General features: G+C 41.7%; 1 protein-coding gene across 7 annotated transcripts in view; it reads right to left on the bottom strand.

Annotated features, from left to right (window-relative positions):
- Akap7 (A-kinase anchoring protein 7) overlaps positions 1-19,889 on the bottom strand; it is a 132,912-nt gene that overhangs the window by 69,994 nt on the left and 43,029 nt on the right. For 6 of the 7 annotated variants that reach the window (XM_026786248.1, XM_026786247.1, XM_013351444.2 and 3 more), the window contains one exon: positions 10,755-10,867. In XM_026786248.1, coding sequence (XP_026642049.1) covers positions 10,755-10,867 — 113 coding nt within the window. Of the gene's footprint in view, positions 1-9,563; positions 9,606-10,471; positions 10,590-10,754; positions 10,868-19,889 lie in introns of all 7 variants that reach the window. The other variant, XM_026786250.1, reaches the window with a different exon arrangement.

The following is a 19,889-nucleotide window of genomic DNA, read 5'->3' as shown; positions in this document are numbered from 1 at the left end:
GGAAACTATGCTGGACTCTAGAATTCATGGTAACTAATTTCTCCTAAAATTCGGATTTATACTAACTTCCATCCCCAGTTGCATTATGTCTGCGCTTGAATTGTTTTTCCGGTTGGGTTAGGCTCTCCTCGGGCTCAGTGGCCAGTCAGTCTAACCTAATGGTAAATTCCAGACCAATGAGAGACTCTGTCTCAAGGGAGGTGAATGGCATTTCTAAAGATAACACCCAAGCCTATACTCTGGCCTCCTCATGCACGTACACAAATGTGCATGCTCCCCCCACATACACACATAAACACACATGCACACAAGTGATAGTGGTGTCAGTGAGAATGGCCCCCATAGGCTCATATATTTAAATGCTTGCTCCCAAGTTGGTGTAACTATTTGAGAAACAGTAGGAGGTGTGGCCTTGTTCAAAGAGTTATATCCCTGGGGAAAGGCAGGCTCTGAGGTTTCAAAAGCTGGCACTATTCCCAGCTACCTCTTCTCTCCGCCTTGTGCTTGTAGATCAAGATATAAGCTTTCAGCTACTACCTCAACACGGTGATTCACCATGCTTGCTTCGTGCCTGCTGCTACGCTCCCCTCTGTGACAGTAACTGTAAGCCAAATGAAACCACAGAAACTGAGCTGCCTTGTTTAACAGAACTGCATGCACACATAAACACCATACTTTTTAAATTCTTAAATGACATTCTACCAAACACTAGAGCTATAAAATGATCAGAGAAAACAGGACTTGATGGTCAAACAGATTTGAGGAATAATTTGAAAATGACTTTACAGTTGCTCAAAATCAAGCTCTGTGAACTCACGAAACACCACGAGATTTGCTTGGGACAATAAACATGACCAGGAATGACGCAGTTAGAGGTTTAAGAATCGTTCAGAGGTTAAGAATCCTTCAATTCTCTTCTTTCTGCACAAGACAACAACAAAGCCCCAGCTGAAGGGAGCTCAGTGGAGGTGCTAGGTAAAGACAAAGAGCAGAGCCATCTCAACCCATGACATGTGCTAACGAACCTGTTGTAAACACGTGACAGTCAATAAATGGCTGATCGGCAAGCTCCTAAGAGTCGATTTGCTTTATTTAACACATCATTGTTGACATCTGCTCTGTCACATAATTCTTCAAAACCAGAAGACATCCTGAGGGAAATTTCCAGAAAAATCCTATGAAAACACTTGTTTTACATCTCCACTCCACTCTGAAGATTTAATATTAGATCAATTGTGTTATTTCTCTCTAATCTAATCAGGACCAACAAGGAGTCAGTCATAATCCTAGTACTGATTAGCCAATTCTTAGACTCTTTCCTTAAAATAAGTTAGCTTTCCGCCTACCATCCCCCATGCTTCTGTGGCAATCAGGCTATGCCCTGCTCTAGCTTACTCCACATTGTGTGAAACACTGGTTTTCAAGTTATATCATGCCCAGGGCAACTTCATTTGACAAGCAGCATTTTCTAGACACCAACAAACACCCACCCAGTACCACCCATGAGACACTCACTGACATATGACATAGTCCACATAGTCCAAAAGTAAGAAGCCATCACCCACAGCTCAGTAGATTGAGACCGTATGAGCAAATGGACATATTAAAACCATATCAGAAAAATAGAAGAGAAATTTGAAAGATTCAGCTCGAGTGACCCTAGCAGGTGGGTGGGTGACCTTGTGCAAAAAACAGAACATGTCATGCAAAAGGAGATGGGGCGTGAAGTTTCATTAAAATGGGATCTAGAGGAGAGGAAGGGAGAGAAAGAGAGAGGAGGAAGGGAAGAGGAGGAAAGGGAAGAGAGAGACAGAGAGCAGTCTCTTCCAAACACTGGCAAGGAGAGAGAAAAACCTTGCCTGGAAAGGAAGGGAGTAATTAAGGGTGGGCAGAGCTTGTCTCTTAAAGGGACAGGCTACTGTCTGGGTTCATCTTGCCAGGTGACAGGGAAGGCCAGCATTATCCTAACAGAATTTATCAAACATCAGACCCTCACCTAGACTCCATGAGATCTAAGGCTGAGAAGTCATGTGACCACCTGGGGTGTGTCAAGGGACTGACTGGCAAAGAGCTTCCAACTGTTCTCCAGGCTACAACTCAGTTCAACCCCACTACTGACGCTGTTGCTCATCCCACCCATTCCCCATTCTGCCCTTCATCTCTGTTGTCCCCCCAGTCCTACACCTCACCTTTGCAGTTCAACAGGACTCTGACACCCAGCTCCAGCATGACTTTACACTCTGGCTGAGTTTTCAACAATTCAATTGGGTTCATCAACCTAATCACTAAGGAGACCTGTATCTGCCTCTATATCAGCTCCCTGCTTCTCTCCCCCTAGATACTGGCCATTATTTTTGTTTGTTTGTTTGTTTGTTTGTTTAGGTTTTTTGTGTTTTTTGTTTTGTCTTTTGAGACAGGGTTTCTCTGTAGCTTTGGAGCCTATCCTGGAACTAGCTCTTGTAGACCAGGCTGGCCTCAAAGTCACAGAGATCCACCTGCCTCTGTCTCCCATGTACTGGGAATAAAGGTATGCACCACCACCACCTGGCAGCCATTCAGTTTTTTATTAAACCAATCCTAGTGACAAATATTTACAGTGTATAAAACATTATTCTACAATATACGGATAGAATTTGATATGTGTGAATTAAGTGTTAATATCAGTAATTAAGATTGGACTTGAAAGACCTCTGGAGCGGGGAGACTCTCACTCAAGTCTCGGGATAACAGGACCCACCAGGAACTCATGAGAGACCGTCCTTGCTGCAATCACACGAGGTTTATTGACATGACAGGAACCAGTGCATTGGGGCCGAAACTCATTTCCCACACAGGGGTAGAGAGTTCGACCCCAAGTACCTGGGAGAAGGGATAGTCAAGGGAAGAAAACCACAACCCAGTAATCCAAAGGGGGTACGGAGGGCGACATTGGAAAATTCCGAAGATACCAGTGAGAATCACAAGGGGGTAACTCCCTGTTTCTCAAGATTATTCTCAACTTTATCTTCAGCTAGTTCCTAAAACAGAGTCACTGAACCGGCTAACCTAAATTTTTGGCTCTTCTCTTCCTGCTTAGATTTTTGGCTCTATTTTTTCTGCTAGAGGGGTCTGGATTTATCCAGGTCTTTCATACTAAAACCCATTTTCCAACAACTAGCTGACAAGGGAAATTGAGATCATGTGACAAACTGTATCCAATGAAACCTGCAAAGCCTGTGAATTTATTGCTATTCAGTGAATTTTGACGTTGTCAACAGTTTCATGATTCCTAAAGATGTACAGAGAGGTTCAAAATTTGCATTCTGGTAGGTTTACTTTTTCACTTACCACTTCCAATCATTAGACATTTATATGGAAACAAACACGGCAGCCCAATGTGTAAAACTGCATTAGAAACACAAGTGAAGAGAACACAGCAGTGCACTCGGTGCCGAGTCAGTGACATTCTGACACAGGGCATGCAGAGCACGTCATGAGAAATCATGATTCCACATGGCATTGGACTTCATTGGATGTTTAGAGTTAAAAGGTCATCAAGATTTGTTTTTAACCTACTTAGTGATGTAAAAATGGCTCAAAAACAACTAAGAATGGTACAAAAGTAAGCCATTAGCATTGGCTTCAAGGATTCAGAGTCTTGAGGAGTTTGTCTGGAGTGGATGCTTGCAGGAAAGCTTAACAAAGTTAATCTGTAGACCACGAAAAAAGAAAAAAGAAAAGAACAAAGTGGGCTATTCTATCCATCTTGTTTCATGGACAGTTATCAGACAGTTTATGTCTGGTCTTTCAGGAACTGGGTGGAGCTGTAGCTGTGCTGTCTCTCAGTTTTCTGATGGAGAACTTCCTCCTCCTCTACTACAGATCTGGGAAGCTTACCCATCCTGTTCCCCATATCAGAAAATCTCCCCTCCCTATCCGACCACTGTGAGTCCTGCAGCTGTGGCTGGAGAGGCTTCCTCCCTTTCTGGAGGTGATGGCTCTAGGAGGCTTCTGGGCTCCTCCCACACTCTTCATGCCTTCTTCCTCTGCAATGGGAATTTGTAGTGACCCTCATCTTCTACCATCAGGGTTGCTTCCCCACCCAAAAGAGGCTTCACACACAGATCCTGCCGGTCCTTGCTGCTTCTCAGCAGACATGCATGTGATTTGGAATCTACTAATTCTCCACCTCTTAGCTTCAGTAAGAATGCAGTGTATACAGTGGCCAAGGCAGCATACGCCTATAACTCCAACACTGCAAAGGCAGAAATGGGAGGTCCTTACAAGTTCGAAGCCAGCCTGATCTACACAGTGAGTTCTCAGCCAGCCAGGAATACCAAAGAGATTCTGTGTTGTTCTATGTGCTACTTCCCCATGGTCCACATTGTTATGTGTGTTGTCGGGAGGTTTCTAAAACACCTCTACCTTCTAGAACTTGAAGGCATTTCCTTGTCTCCTTCTATACATACAAGGAAGCCAGCTGGAGATTCAAACCAAAACAAAAACCATTCTCTACAAAATGAAATCAGACCATTTGCAAAAATGCTTACCAAGTAGATATTTCAGAATTAGAGCAAAGACTCACTTTCCCCTATGACTAAACACAGAAAAGACAATGTGATTTTTCTGGGGTTATATGACAGAGATAAAACAAGATAATTCATGCTCTTTCAAATTTATTACAGAGATTTTCCCTCAAAGAGTAGTAGTTTTGGTGTCTTATTTATAAACGGTTACGGACAGCCACCACTGGGCGGGGCTGAAGCTTGGTTGGAGTGCTTTCCTAGCATACACAAGGCCCTTAGTTCTAGCCCTGACACCACAGCTCAGGAAGGCTGGTAGAAACCTATAGTCCCAACACTCAGGGCCATGGCAAAATGCTCAGAAGTTCAAGATCATCCTCAGCTCTGTGAAAAGCTGAGCAGGCTGCATAACCCTGCCAGAAACATATCACACACACACACACACACACAGCAATCAAATCACACCAGGAAAACTACAAAATTTTGAGAAAATGTGCAATCAGATAGACTGATAACATGGAAAGATACAAGAATATGATGGGTCAGAAAGGGTGGAAGGAGAAGCAAGATGGGTGTCAGTGGTTGCAGCGAGGAGGCATGGAGAGGAAGTGTCTGGTTCAGCCAGTGTGCTATACAACATTTTTATTCTGATCCTGGCTCAGTATTGTGAATCACCAAAGACTCCAAGGACTGGGGTTTCTCCATCCCATCCACAAACAGCATTTCCACTTTCACTCATCTACACTCTTCTACTGCTCACGGGCCAGGAAACCATGGCTGTCCCACATCTTCACTGCTCTCCTCCCGATCGTGACCCCCATGTGCCTCACCCATTCCTGTGCACAGAGCAACGCTGACCGAGAGCAACCACGGGAAGGCTGTTTCTTTCATGCTTTCATTCTAATGTCAGACACTCTCTGATTCCGTGAAAAGCTGCTGCAGGAAGGTGCTGTAATTGGTTTTCAGGGCAAAGACCCATGGGCTGTAATTAATAGACAAGTAATGTTGAAGACCCGAGAGCTTTCTTCAATGTGGCCATAGGGAAAGAGGAACAGATAAAGGCATCCACTAATCCAAGATCTTTCTTGGAGTACTGACATGTGCTTTAGTTTTAAATAAATAAAGCATCTGGGGCAGGAGGTAAGGGGTATGCATAATCAAGCAGTCTTCGTCAAAGTTACTGTCCCAGATCAAGTTCTACAAAGTGGTCCTTACTATTTGAGGGGACAAGGTAGTTGTCCCTGAGATGTTTACTTCTGCCACTTGTGGGTGAGGGCCTGGCCGTCATGGAGGCCATGAAGGCTCTGTAAAAATTAATGGTGACTTGAGAGAAAATATTAATTTACCTCTGTGCCCTTAGACACAGCAAAGGAGACAGGCCGACTCGCAAGGAGGGTCAGATTTCAGGCCTTCTGCTTTAGATAGAGTGTGGGGCTAAAGAGGAATCCGTGGTTTTGAGTCAAACATCTGGTACGTACCTTCCTCAGTACCAGTTAAATAAGCCAAACCTGCATTAGAGTAAATGCTATATTAGTAAATTAGAAAAGCCATAAATCCAGGGACTTTGGAGCTCAGAAAAGAAGGTGTATTTAAAAACAATGGATCCATGCAGGAGGAGATCATATTTATGCCTCGAGGAATCCAGATGTGCACTGAGACCCTCCCTGTGTGATTGAAAGTGATCTTCTTCTGCCACCAAGTGTTAGCATACACGTCTAACCCTGCAGGTTTCCCAGTTTAATTCACAGAAGCAGTAGGTCATTTATGAGAAATTTAAATCCAACAGGACTCATTATGAAAAGCACAGAGATACACATACCACAGTCTAAGCATGTCAGACAGCAGCGGGGAAAACACAACACCCTGCACTTACGAGGTCACTGAGTAATTTACTCAGATTTTCTGAGGCCAAATTTATTTGATTTTTTTTTAATTACACAGCACAGTGACCATCAGAATAGTTCATTTTAATAGTATCAATATACCCTGTACAATATCGTGAAATAAAAAATAAGCAAAACTCACATGTACACTGAATAAATTTCTCCTCTTGTTAGTAAAGTATGCAATTTCCAGGGAAAGCCTTAGGCTTCCCAGATCTGTCCTTCACCTCACTCAGCTCTGTTGGTGCAGGGGAATCTCCACACCAGGAGATTCAAGGGAGAGTTTCTGTATTTCCAAACTTCCAAACCTAACACACAGAACTTCCGGCTCCCCATTTGGTGTTGGTGACTTTTAGTGCATGCAACCTATAAACACGTATCCTTCTGGGAACGGACCCCAGAGCCCTGGGGACTTCTCTACCCCACACTGACCACCACTGAGAATCTTCATGGGAGCTCTTGAGGGGCACTCCTGGAGCACCCTGGAGCACTCCCAGAGCACTCAGGGCCAGCACCAGGCTCTGCCCATGATCTTAATGAGATATTTAACTTCCTAAATATATTGTTACAGCTCCAACTTTGAATTTTTCTTTTAGTTTAACATGGATAATAGTTTTTGGGTTATTAAAGATGCTGGTGACTAGATGAAAGGAGGAAACACTAACCTCTATGACTGCATCCCCTCTGGTCAGCAGCAGGTGGACTGTCTGTCCATCCTGTGGTCTTAGATGCTTGCCTGTGCTGATCTACAACTGTTCTCTGCCTAGTCCATGGCTTTTTTAAAAAACCAATAGTCACCAGTCCCAACAATAACACTACTAGTATCTTGGGAGTGTTTCTATATCACACCCAAAATTACTTGCAGATGTCAAGTGAAATATAAAAGACAGGCGGTGAGATGACTCAGGGCCACTTGCTGCCAAACCTGATGACCTGAGTTTGATACCTGGAACCCACAAGGTAGAAGGAGATGATAGACTCCTATAAATTGTCATCCAATCTCCATATATGTGCACCATGATGTTTGTGTACTTACATGTATATATAATATATATAAGCATAATAAAAACAATTTTAAATAACACCTTATTAGGTTTCTCCTAGACACTAAATAAGCACCCTCCAAAGTCATAGAAAGCTTCAGGGCCTCAGAAGCCAGAGGCTTCCCCTCACTCCTGACTTGCCATGGGCATCTGACATGCTCATCACCACTTCTTACTAAATTCAGCTCACCAAGGCGACCTTTCACTGGACCCCAGCAAAATCCTAACCAGCTGAGTAAAAATCCCTGATATGTCAAGGAAAGTTCACTCCATCCTAGAGATAGCAACATCAGCTCTATTCAGAAACCTTTCTGAAAAGCCACTGGCTAAAAGAACATCGGAATCTCAACCTTTACCTCTGAAATGCATTAAAAGACACATTAAGTGTTGTGCAAAGCAACTGCCCAAACTATGGTACCCACTGTAATGAATAAAGGCTCTTTGCTTTTATATGTGAGTGTGAACCCCATGGTGTTTTGGGGGGGCATCCAGAAATCTGGGCAAAACAGCTAGGTAAGGTTACATAGTTCAATCAGGAAACTCAGGTAAGACTTGGAGTTTGAGGCCAGCCTGGGCTACACATTTGTGCAAAGATGAACGAAGTTTCATTACCTTCATTCTATAGCATTATATATATTGAACTGTTTATAGTATACAATTACTTTACAATTAAAATAACTTTTAAAATAAAAAATAATAAAGTGCTTGAAGTGCATTGTATCCCATATGCAAGTAGGAAAGGCAACTATTACCTGCTTCTCCCTTTTTTACTTTCTCTTCTGCCTATGTAACTAAAGCCAAGGAGAGTTCAGTTTAGATTCTACTTGATTGGATTACAGGACACCTCAGAAGCTGCTGACATCATCCCATTGCTGCACAGGAAGGAGTTTCCAGAGAAAAGTAGCATGCAAGTCAGCATGGAATAGATGGGATGTATAGACGGACACCAGAAAGACAATCAGAAGTCTCACCTTTTATGTAAGTTTTCAGTTCTCTGCGGTCAACCACAGTTTAAAAGTATTAAATAGAAAATATGAAGAAGAGCTTCCCCGGTGGTATAGACCTGTAACTCTAGTACCTGGGAGGTTAGAGGAGGAGGGCCATGAATTCAAAGCCAACCTGGGCAACTTAGTGTGAGGAAAGGGAGGGCTGGCACTAGAGCTGAGGGGGAGAGGGAAGACAAATATTCCAGAGAGATAAAGCACGAGTCTTTTTGTTGTGCACCCTTCAGAGCAGCAAAAGACCCTGTGCTACCCTGCCCCACCCAGGATGGGAATCATCCCTTTGCCAGCGCAGCCACATTGCATACAGGACCCTCCTGTTAGCCACTGGTAACCACATCAGCTATCAGGCCAGACAGCACAGTGCTCACATTTAATTCGTACCTTTACATAATAATGGCCCCAAAGTGCATAGTAATGCTGGCATTTGCTAGGCCAAAGATAAGCCATAGTACACTTATCATTTAAGTGAATAAACACACATATGGGGAAACAACATATAGCGTGATTAATATTATCTGTGGCTTCAGGCATTTACTGGGGATCTTGTTATATCTCCTGGGTGGAGAAGACAGAGTCTATTGTGATTTTTTTTTAGATAGATTTAATAAAAATCTTTCAATAGATTAAATCTTCTAATCTCTACAGAATGCAATTTGATTTCAAGTCTGTATACCATTCCAGCAGGAACTTTCCATTTTGATTACCAATTCAGACTTAAGCAGCCAGTCCCTGGCATGCAACAGATACCAAATAAATATTTATGGAATCATAATCTGTAACAGACGCTCCTCATATATAGAAATGAATGTGAGTGAATGGAAGTTGGCTGGTGGGCAGGACAGACGGGAGACTGAGAATGAGATAGGTTCTTAGACACAGAGTGGGACTTTGAAACTCAAGGATGTGACCTCCCTGAAGGCAGGTAAGCCTTCTGAGTCTCAAGTCCCTGTCCTCTAGTGAGAGGAACTCAGTTCTGTGCAGCGACGTGCCCAGAAAGCACACAAGAACAGTCTGGAAGGTGAAATCGAGATCCTGGAACATTTCCACATCCCTTTGGTAAGTGTCACTGGGTGCTCCCGTCGTAAACTAATATTGTCAAGGCAAAATAACATTGTGAAATAGGGGAATTACCTTCACCACTGATTTGCCACTCTGGGATTAAATGGGAAGCCACTTGGGAGAAGGCAATCCATTGCAAGCAAAACGAGAGAGACAGCGAGTGAAGAAGTGAACGGTCAGTCTACAAGCTCTGCAGGCTTCAAACACTGTCATGTACAATAATCATTTCCCCTAGCATATCTTACAACCAGGCCTCATGTAGATAGATACTGGCGACTTTTTAAAAATAGATATCAAAAATATACAAGATATCTCTTTGAGGGCATCTTTAACAATAGTGCGTAGAAAGCTTGGGAGCACAGGATAGATCAGCCAAACACGTTTTAAAGAACAAAAAGAACTCTGAGAGCTAAACTGGCAGGGAGCAGGTTATACTTAGTAACAAGCACGGCCTTCATTTATAGAGCTGCAAATGAGCCTTAAAAGGAGCAGAAAGAATGAGGGGCAGGCAGTGGACACTGATCTGCATGCTTATCTCAGATAGTCTGGTATAACAGAGGCCAGCAAGTGACATAAGAAACCCTGGGCTGAAATGGAGAAATCAAGAAAACGCGAATGCGTGCGTGCATGCATGTAGGGGTAAAATCACCATAGCTAAAGGAAGTTAAAAGACAACTAGTCTTAGCTTGTCACTGTTACCCAACCTTATGGGAAAGTACTCAGGGATGGGGTAGGGGTGTCCCACGGATACTTTAACATCCAGTCTGTGGTATCCTTGTTCCAGGCCCTGAGTGGAAGCAATTATGGAAGCGCAAAACTGTCTTTTGGAATCCCTGAAAAGCCTACAAAAAGTAAAGCCCCATAGCATCCCTCAACACGGGCTAGAACAGAGGACTGCAATGAGCAGCAAGTGAATAGAGGCTGCCGCAGGAAACCCTGGGAGCTGAAGAAGGCAGAAGCAAGAAAGCAGAACAACTGACCTCTGGCGCCATCTACAGGCTCCTCCTGGGAGGAATCGCAAAAGAAGCAGCAGCCGTCAGGGGTGTCAGTGTGCAAACCACAGCCAGGCAGCAAATCAGGCACGGCTGTAATAGCCTCCTAGGAACACTGAGATCTTTAGCACCCTTGGATTGGAAATGAATTAACCTGAAGTCCCAGGAACAAGGAGGTTAGGGTGCCAAAAATACAAAACGTCACACTCCCAACCATGCTAAAGCCTGGGTGCCCCGGAAAATAAGTCCAACGATACAAATGTGCACTCACCTGCTTCCTGAGCACTGGTGCTTTTGACAGTTTCATAAAGGTCAAGTGAGGCTTAAAACTTCTGCTTTCTCCTACCAGGATGCCTTTTTCTTGAAATATTCTTTGTGCAGTCTCTGAAGAAAATAAGAGCACAAATGCTCCTGTAACGCATAGTTATCGTTAGTTATTGAAGGGCTGAGAAGCTGCCAGCCAGCTACTCCAGCTGAAATACACTTCAGTGAGAAACCATGTTGCAGGGTAATAAAATGGAAGGTAGTAGAGAAAGACATCGGACATCCTGCTCTGGCCTCACCTGTGTACAGCCACATACTCACGTGCATGCACTACACACACACACACACACACACACACACACACACACACACACGCACACTATAAAATAAAGAACAAACACTGTGGGCTAAGCCTTTTGATTGTTCCAGTTTAAAACCTTGGGTATACAGAAGGAGAACCCCAGATGGAGCTGGCCCATCAGCTTTCCAGAGTGAGCAAAAAGAACCACAAGGAGAGATCAAGACAGCTGAGTTCAGAGAGCAGAGCACTTGGGCGTGAGACCCACATCAAGGCCACACTCTGGGGACCTGCAGAGCATTCCCCGGAATACTCAGTCTAAAGCTGTACCGGACCTTTGTGCCAGGAAAATGCCTGGCTCTGGGAAGCATGCATTCCTGAGCACTGGAGGGAGCAGCGGCAGTGTTTACAAGAGTCAGAAATGCTTCCTCTTCCATTCGTCTGATGGGCTATCCTCAAGGAAGGGCTCATTCGACATGAAGGCAGAAAAGGGACTGTGAGGGGACAAAGAAGATAGTAACGAAATGGATGTGTCTTGAAAGCAGAAGGGAGACTCGGAGGGAAGGGGTCAACTACCAAGAGAGAGGGATGAGGAGGGCAGAGGTGGTGAAAGTACCACAACACTGATTTGTCCGGTGACTATGAAGACATGAACTACATACATCCTGAACTAGCAATTCCACTTTAAGAACACACAGGAAAAAAGAAAATATTGGTACATAAAATTCTACATAGAAAATACTGAAACAGTATCCAGAATGAGCACAGACTGGATATAATCTCCACCAATAAAGATATGGCTGGTAAATTACCATACAACCATACTGGAAAGACTATTACACAGCTAACAAAAAGAATTAATTAGAGTTTCCCACACTGACAAGTCACATGCTAGAACATGCAAACAGGAACCTGGAATTCCTTGCCCCATGTATGGAAAACTCATATTCTTGAAGTTCTGTTCATAAACACCTTTCCAGTTTATCTTTATCCAAAAGTGGCTTGAGGGAGGGTTGGTACAACTAAGTAAATTCAAAGAATAAAGCTGAAATCCAAAAAGCAGTGCAGAGGAGATAGTTCAGTGGGCAAGAGCACTTGATTCCCAAGCATAAAGACCCAAGCTTGGATCCCCCGCACCCACAGGAGTCCAGCAAAGCCTTCACCTTTGCTATGGGAGTGGGAGCAGAAGCAAGGGGGTCAACCAGAAAAGGAAGTCCATCAGCTGAGCCTTAAAATAGTTTTGGGCAGTGATTATACATACATCACTTTTGAGATAAAAGTTTCCACTCATGTAAAAATTGCATGTCACTTTTCATCTGTGTTAACTTTTACTCTGGAGGGGAGCTCATGAATAATTAAAGAGGCTGTCAATTCCCCCTATGTAACACAGAAATTCCCTCAAGCACTAAATTGGAAATCACACAACAAATACATCAGGCATCCTTCAAACGTCAACTCTGGGTGCTTCCTAAATAATATAATTTATCTCAGAGATAAAGGTGAAAAGAGTTGCCTAAGAACAATTCGTTTGCAATATGTTTTGTGGGGTGGTAAGATGTCTCAGTGGACCTGAAGGCATTTGTGCGAAGTGTTGACAACCAGAGTCCAAACATGGAGCCATGTGGTGGAAGGCGACAACAGACTCCTGCAGGTTATCCTCCACATGCACATACGCACAAAAACAAACGCAATCAAATGTTTAAATGCATTTTTAAAAGACTAGAAGCCCTTGCTAAAATTAAAATAATTTAATAAACACTTTGATGAACCTAAGAAAAAGAGCTTCTTTTTTAGATTTTACATATTTATCTTCATATAGGTTTTATTAAAATGAGTTCTTTAAAAGTGTGGCAACAATAAACTCGTACTTAAAAATAAAGTCACTAAACCTTTTTTTTTAAGATTTATTATTTATTGCGCATACAGTGTTCTGCCTGCAGGCCAAAAGAGGGCACCAGATCTCCTTATAGATGACTTGAGCAAGCAGGTGGTTGCTGGAAATTGAATTCAGGACCTTTGGGAGAGCAGTCAGTGCTCTTAACCTCTGAGCTACCTCTCCAGCCCATAAACATTGTTTCAAAGGAAACTATTAAACTGATTTTAACAGAATCCTATATTCTGAATTATATACCCCCTTTTTTTTTGTTTTTTTGTTTTTTTTTTTTTTTGCAAACCACATATTTCCCTTTCTTCTCTTTGAACATTTCCTAAGGCTGTTTTTATGACAACAGTGTAACTAGTACCTTAGGAATTAGAGTTCCTGACAGAAACACCACACTAAGAATGAAAGGAGGCCAGCCCAATAGTCCGAGCATCAGGAAAACGACTCCTCTCTTAGGGGAAGCCTAACTCTCAGTATCCCTGACGGGCACTCACTTCCTAGCTCTTCTTCCACCTTTCCTATATATTACAACACTTCTGCGAGGAGGCAGCTAAGATAGGTAAAGAATTCCTCTCCCCAATTTTGTGCAAAATTGCAAATACACTCAATTTTATACACATATGCTTAAGTAGGTGCATCTGTGTGTAGGTATACATACAGTTATATGTATATATGCAAACACAATGTCTCTTCCTATTAATATAGGCCTGCTTGGAGCCTAGAGCCAAGCTTTGCAGCCACAGGTCTAATAAAAATACACACACACAGCACATGGGATATTATCTGATGGTGTCTTCCAGTCTCACAAATTCTATCCTGTGGTAGTCTGAATGAGCATGTCTCCCACAAGCTCATCCATTTCAACTGTTAGTCCTTAGCTGGTGCCACTGTTTGGGGAGGTTTAGGAGATACAGCCTCCATGGAGAAAGTGTGTTACTAGAGTGCACTTTCAGAGTTTAAAGACTTGGCCCTTTCCAGTTCTCTCTCTGCTATATGTTTGCCATTGAAAATCTGAGCATGCAGCTTCCTGCTTTAGCAACTATGCCAGCTGCTGCCATTTCTCCTTGTCATGAAGAACTCTCATCCCTCCAGAACCATGTGTCCAAATAAACTCTGTCTTCTATAAGATGCCTACTAAGTGCAATTACTCACTTCTGTTCCTGTTAGACAAAAGCTTTTTTTTCTTTTTTGGTTTTTCAAGACAGAGTTTCTCTGTAGCTTTGGAGCCTGTCCTGGAACTAGCTCTTGTAGATCAGGCTGGCCCCAAACTCACAGAGATCTGTCTGTTTCTGTCTCCCGAGTGCTGGGATTAAAGGCATGCGCCACCACCGCCCAGCTACAAAAGCTTTTTAATTTCACTCAATGCTACTTGTCAGTTCTTGGGATTGTTTTCTGTGCTACTGCAACGCTTTTCAGAAAGCCCTGATATATGTGTTGACCTTGAAATGTTATGCTTTATTTTCCTCTAGTCTTTCAGAATTCCAGGTCTTCTCTAAGGCCTTTGATCCATTTTGATTTGGCACAGCATATCAGGAATATAGCTGTACTCTTCCACGTGTGCCTATCTAGTTTTCCCAACACCAGATATTTAAGAAGCACTCTTTTCCCCAAATACATGTTTCTGGCACCTTTTCAAAGATTAGGTGGTTATACCTATGTGTGTTTTGATTCCTTGATCCTCTATTCCATGCTGCTGAGCTATGAGTCCGTTCTATGCGTGGATCTTGCTGTTTTTGCTACTATGACTCTGTAGTGATTTTAAGATCAGCATTGCAATGCCACCACCAGTGTTGTTTCTGCTAAGGATTGTTTTGGTTGTGGGGGGAGGTCTTTTGTGTTTTTGTGAATTTCAGGGGTTTTTCCTAGTTCTGTGAAGAATATCATTGGAATTTCGATGAGAATTGTGCTGAATCTACAGCTAAGCATTCATTTTTAAAAAGCCATACAATATTAATTTTGCTGATCCATGAGCATAAGAAGTCTTTGAATCTTCTAGTATCTTCACTCCTCAGTTAGGTTTACTTCTAGGTTGGGAATTTGTGTGTGTGTGTGTGTGTGTGTGTGTGTGTGTGTGTTTTATTTTGTTTTCCTTGTTGTTTGATTATGTGAAGCTATTATGAATGTGGTTTTTTTCCTGATTTCTTTCTCTGCAAGTTCATTATTAGATTATACATTTCTAAAAAGCTTCTGATCGGGCTGGAGAGATGGCTCAGAGGTTAAGAGCATTGCCTGCTCTTCCAAAGGTCCTGAGTTCAATTCCCAGCAACCACATGGTGATTCACAACTATCTGTAATGAGGTCTGGTGCCCTCTTCTGGCCTGCAGGCATACAAGCAGACAGAATATTCTATACATAATAAATATTTTTTAAAAAAATAAAAAATAAAAAGCTTCTGATCATTTTTGTTTTAGTTAGAGAACCATTACTGCTGTTGTGACCAAGTATTGTGTAGATCAGGCTGGCCTGGACATCTGCAGGAAGATCATGGAGTGCTGGCCTTACAGGAACATGCCACCATACCTCAGGTACATGCCACCATGCCTCAGGTACATGCCACCATGCCTTAGGTACATGCCATCATGCTTCAGATATATGCTATTATGCCTCACTAAAACCACTGATTTCTGTTTGTTGATTTGCACCTGGCACATTGCTTAAAGTAGTTTTCTAATCTATAAATTTCTTAGCAGCATCTGGATTATTTAGGTTGTAGGTTTGTGTTATTTACAAGTAGGGATACTTTTATTTCCTATTTCCTGCTCTTATCCTTTCTATTTTGCTCTCTGTCTTGTTGCTTCAGGTAAGACTTCCAGACTATATTAAATAGATCAAAGTTAGCACCTCTGCCCCATTTCTGACCTTAGAGAAAATGCTTTCCGATTTTCTCCATAGTATAATGCTGGCTATAGGCTCGACATATATAGTCTTTATTATGCTGAGGCACATTTATTCCATTTTAAGGCTTCTATCATTCTGGGATTTTCTGAATCAATTAAAATGAACATGTGATTTCTGTCTCTAAGCCTAGTAATGCACTATATTATATTAATTTATTTGCTTATGTTCAACCAGCTTGTATCCCCATAATGAAACCAACTTGTTCATGGTATATGATCTTCTTAGTGCACTCCTGAATTCAGTTTGCAAAGTATTTGATTGATACTTCTATGTTCATGTCCAACAGAACAACTGGTCTATAAATTTTTCTTTTTTGTTGTGTCTATCTGGCTTTGATCTCAGGTAATAATGCTGGATTCAGAAGACGAGTTTATGGTTTATTTCCTCCAAAGAACACTACCAAACAATAAAGACTTAAGATGATTACAGATATTATTTTCCATTATTACCACCATCCACATAGCAGTCAACAACCATCTATGGCTCCAGTTCAAGGGGATCTGTTGCCCTCTTCTAGCCTCTGAAGGAAGCAGGCTACATGCAGGCAAAACACCCATACACATTACAATTTTTTTTTGTTTGTTTTTGTTTTTCATGACAGGGTTTCTCTGTGTAGCCCTGGCTGTCCTGGAACTCATTCTGTAGACCAGTCTGTCCTGGAACTCACTGAGATTCACCCACTTCTGCTTCTTGAGTGCTGGGATTAAAGGCATATACCACTGCTGCCCAGCTAAAAATAAAATTATTTTTTAATGTTACATTAAAAAACTAGAGTTTGTAATTTACAGAAGGCAACTGTACTTGATAAATGAGCTATAAAACAGCCATCATCAATTGTAGTGAGTTTTTTACAGATAGCTCTCTGTTTTGCTGCAAAGGCTACTCCAACTCAAAGAGCAGTTCAGTGGGCAGAGTGGCACGTGTAGTCAGGTCACTTAGGATGCTGAGGCAGAAAAATCTGAGGGTCAAGTCAGCTTGACCTACATGGCAAGGCTCTCCAAAAAAGAAAAACTACTCCAAATAGAACTGGCAACTGCAGCTTTCTTAGCCTATCAATGAGATCTATTAGTATGATTGACGCCAATTTGTAGGAACAGGCCACTTGTTCGTCCTGGCTGCCCAGAACCAAAATAACCACACAGAAACTGTATTATTTAAAACACTGCTTGATCCATTAGCTCGAACTTCTTATTGGCTAACTCTTACATCTTTATTTAACCCATCTCCATTAATCTGTGCATCACCATGAGGCTGTGGCTTACCAGGTAAAATTCCCAGCATCTGTTCATGGCTTCTCCAACTCCATCCTTCTTTCTCCCAGCATTCAGTTCTGTCTTCCCCGCCTACCTAAGTTCTGCCCTGTCAACAGGCCAAGGCAGTTTCTTTATTCATTAATGGTAATCACAGCACAGAGAGGGGACTCCCACATCACTAACCGTCTTAGCTTCCCTGCTTTTTGACTTTCTCCTATCAAATACTGGAGATTAGACCAGGGTTCTATGAGTGCTGGGCAAGTTCCCTGTGACGGAGCTACATCCTGAGCCCTAAATTCTTAAAAATGCCATCTTTAAGTGTCTTTACAGAAAAGCTTTGTAAGGCAAAGAAAAACCTCATGCTTTTTACACTGTTTCTCATGAACATGCGGGTCCCGTATCCACAAATAACAGGCACCGTTTATTTGGAGTAAACATGTGAGCGCACTGGTCAGTAAAAAAATTATTTTATGTTTCTCTGTGTGTGTGCATGTGTGTGTGTGTGTCCGCATGCATGCGTGCGTGTGTGTGTGTGTGTGTGTGTGTGTGTGTGTGTGTGTGTCAGCATGCATGTGTGTGCATGTGTCTGTAAAGACTGGAAAGGGACATCAGATGCCTTGGAGCTGGTGTCAAAGCAGTTATGAACCACCCAGTGTGCTGTGGGAGCCAAACTCAGGTCTTCTGCAGCCACTGCGCCATCTCTGCAGCACAGACTAGACCTTTATGTTTAATAATACTGGCTGTTTTAATACATTTACAGAAGAGCTCTATTTAAAGAACAAAGTCAGAGCTTACTTAGGCATCTGTCTCTTTATAAGGTCTTCTGAATGAAGTGCAGTTTTATAACTCAGACTAAATAGCTACTATTTTTAGAGTATATATTTTATTAACATAACTTTTATAAAATCTTTAAGATCGTAACATTCCTAATCTAACAGTGTCTAATTACTGTCTTAATGGGCTCTAAAAATAACTAAAATGGGGTTGCTGAGTTACCAAGCACTATATATATACACAGTTATAATAACTTTAAAATAGCATGAGTCATGTCTTTGTTAAGTCAATAATCATGCTTTATTCATTTCAAGTAAGTTTAAAATTATAATTTTAATATAAGATTTATAAGAATAACTATTTTTTAAATTTTCCTCAGCTCTCATTTATAAGCACTGAAAATTAACTTATACTGCGAAATATATTTAAAATGTGGTAGTTTTGATATGTATGCTTTTTAATATATTTTGTATTCTTGAAAGTTACATCTGTTTATACAGTGTGTATGGATCCTATCCATCTACCAATTCCTCTCTCCAATTTTCTCTCAAGGCCCCACCCCATCTCCCTCTAAGCTTCATGTCTTTTTAATTTTTTTGTTATATGTGTGCTCTTCGTGAATAAACAATAATTTTTCCATTCTGTGTTCAGAGTCCACGGTCCTGTGGCATGTGACAAGGAATTCTAAAAATGTCATCAATATAAACACAAGGGCAGCTGCAGCTTAGTTATTAAAATTTAATTCCTCATATTCTGTATCATTAAATTCTAGGGAAAGGCTAAACTCAGAACTTTTTAGATAACCCCTTCCGTATTTCTACTTGTTTTTATAATTTGTTAACCGTAAGCATGAGATTTCTTCCTAGATGCTGTTCCAATAGTGGCTCTTAGCTGAGATCTTCTGATAGAACTACACAGGTTTTACAGATAACCTGGTTTCAATGTCACTATACACTGCCAAAACTGTGTGAAAGTACACCTGTTCCAAGATGCTTGGTGGCACATGGGATGCAGAGAAGCAGGGGGGTCTTGAGTTCCAGACCAGCCTGGTCTAGGACAGCCAGGGCTACACACACACAAAAAAAAAGAAAAAAAGAAAAAGATATAGAAAAAGAAAGCGAGAGAAACAGAAAGAAAGAAAGAAAGAAAGAAAGAAAGAAAGAAAGAAAGAAAGAAAGAAAGAAAGAAAGAAAGAAAGAAACACACAGATGCTCGTGATCATTTTAATAATGGAGAATGGACTACAGGTTAACTTAAGGACCACTCTTTCTATGGAAAATTTTGAAAAAACATCTTTTGTTGTTCCAATTTGGCAAAAATATATAATAATAAAATAAAAATAAGGGAGTAGCAACGGCTCTTTTTCCTTCTATGTAGAACAGACTGTCCACAGGAACCACACCAAACCCTCACAAGGGACCCAATGATCAATGACTTCAAAGAACAAAGTTCATCCAGGGCTAGGGAGATGGCTCTGTGAGTAAACTCTTCCTCAGCAAATGTGAGGACCAGGGTGTAAATGCCAGCATCAAGCACAGGCCTAGCATGGCTGCCTGGGCCTGCAACCCCAGCAGCAGCAGAAGGAGGCAGAGTTCACGAACTCAATGGCTAGCCAATCTCACTGAAAGGGTGAGCTCCAGTGAGACCTGTGTCATGGCAGTAAGGCAGAGAGTGACAGATGAGTAACGATTACAGAATTATTATTACTATGTGCACACAGAGTTCAGTAACTCGGGAACCAGTTTTTGTTATTTGTAGAATATGCTAAAACAACAGACACTACTTAGGATTGCCAGAATCATAACATTTTTATGAAAGTTGGGTCAGTAAAACTTATATTCTAAAAATAATATCTTATTTAATCTCAGTTATAAATTGAACTCTACTCAAAAAGAATTTCAAAAAATTAAAAATTAATTTAAAAAAAAGAACTTAAGAGCAGGCAAATGCTGAAGTAAGCTTTAATTTTCCTAAAATGTAATTGCACTAACAGCCTGCTCTGGCCTCTACATGCCCCTGCACAGGCATGTGTACTCA

The sequence above is a fragment of the Microtus ochrogaster genome, linkage group LG4 (assembly GCF_000317375.1).
Source record: "Microtus ochrogaster isolate Prairie Vole_2 linkage group LG4, MicOch1.0, whole genome shotgun sequence".
NCBI classification, from domain to species: domain Eukaryota; kingdom Metazoa; phylum Chordata; class Mammalia; order Rodentia; family Cricetidae; genus Microtus; species Microtus ochrogaster.
This window is presented reverse-complemented; position numbering and strand designations above follow the sequence as displayed.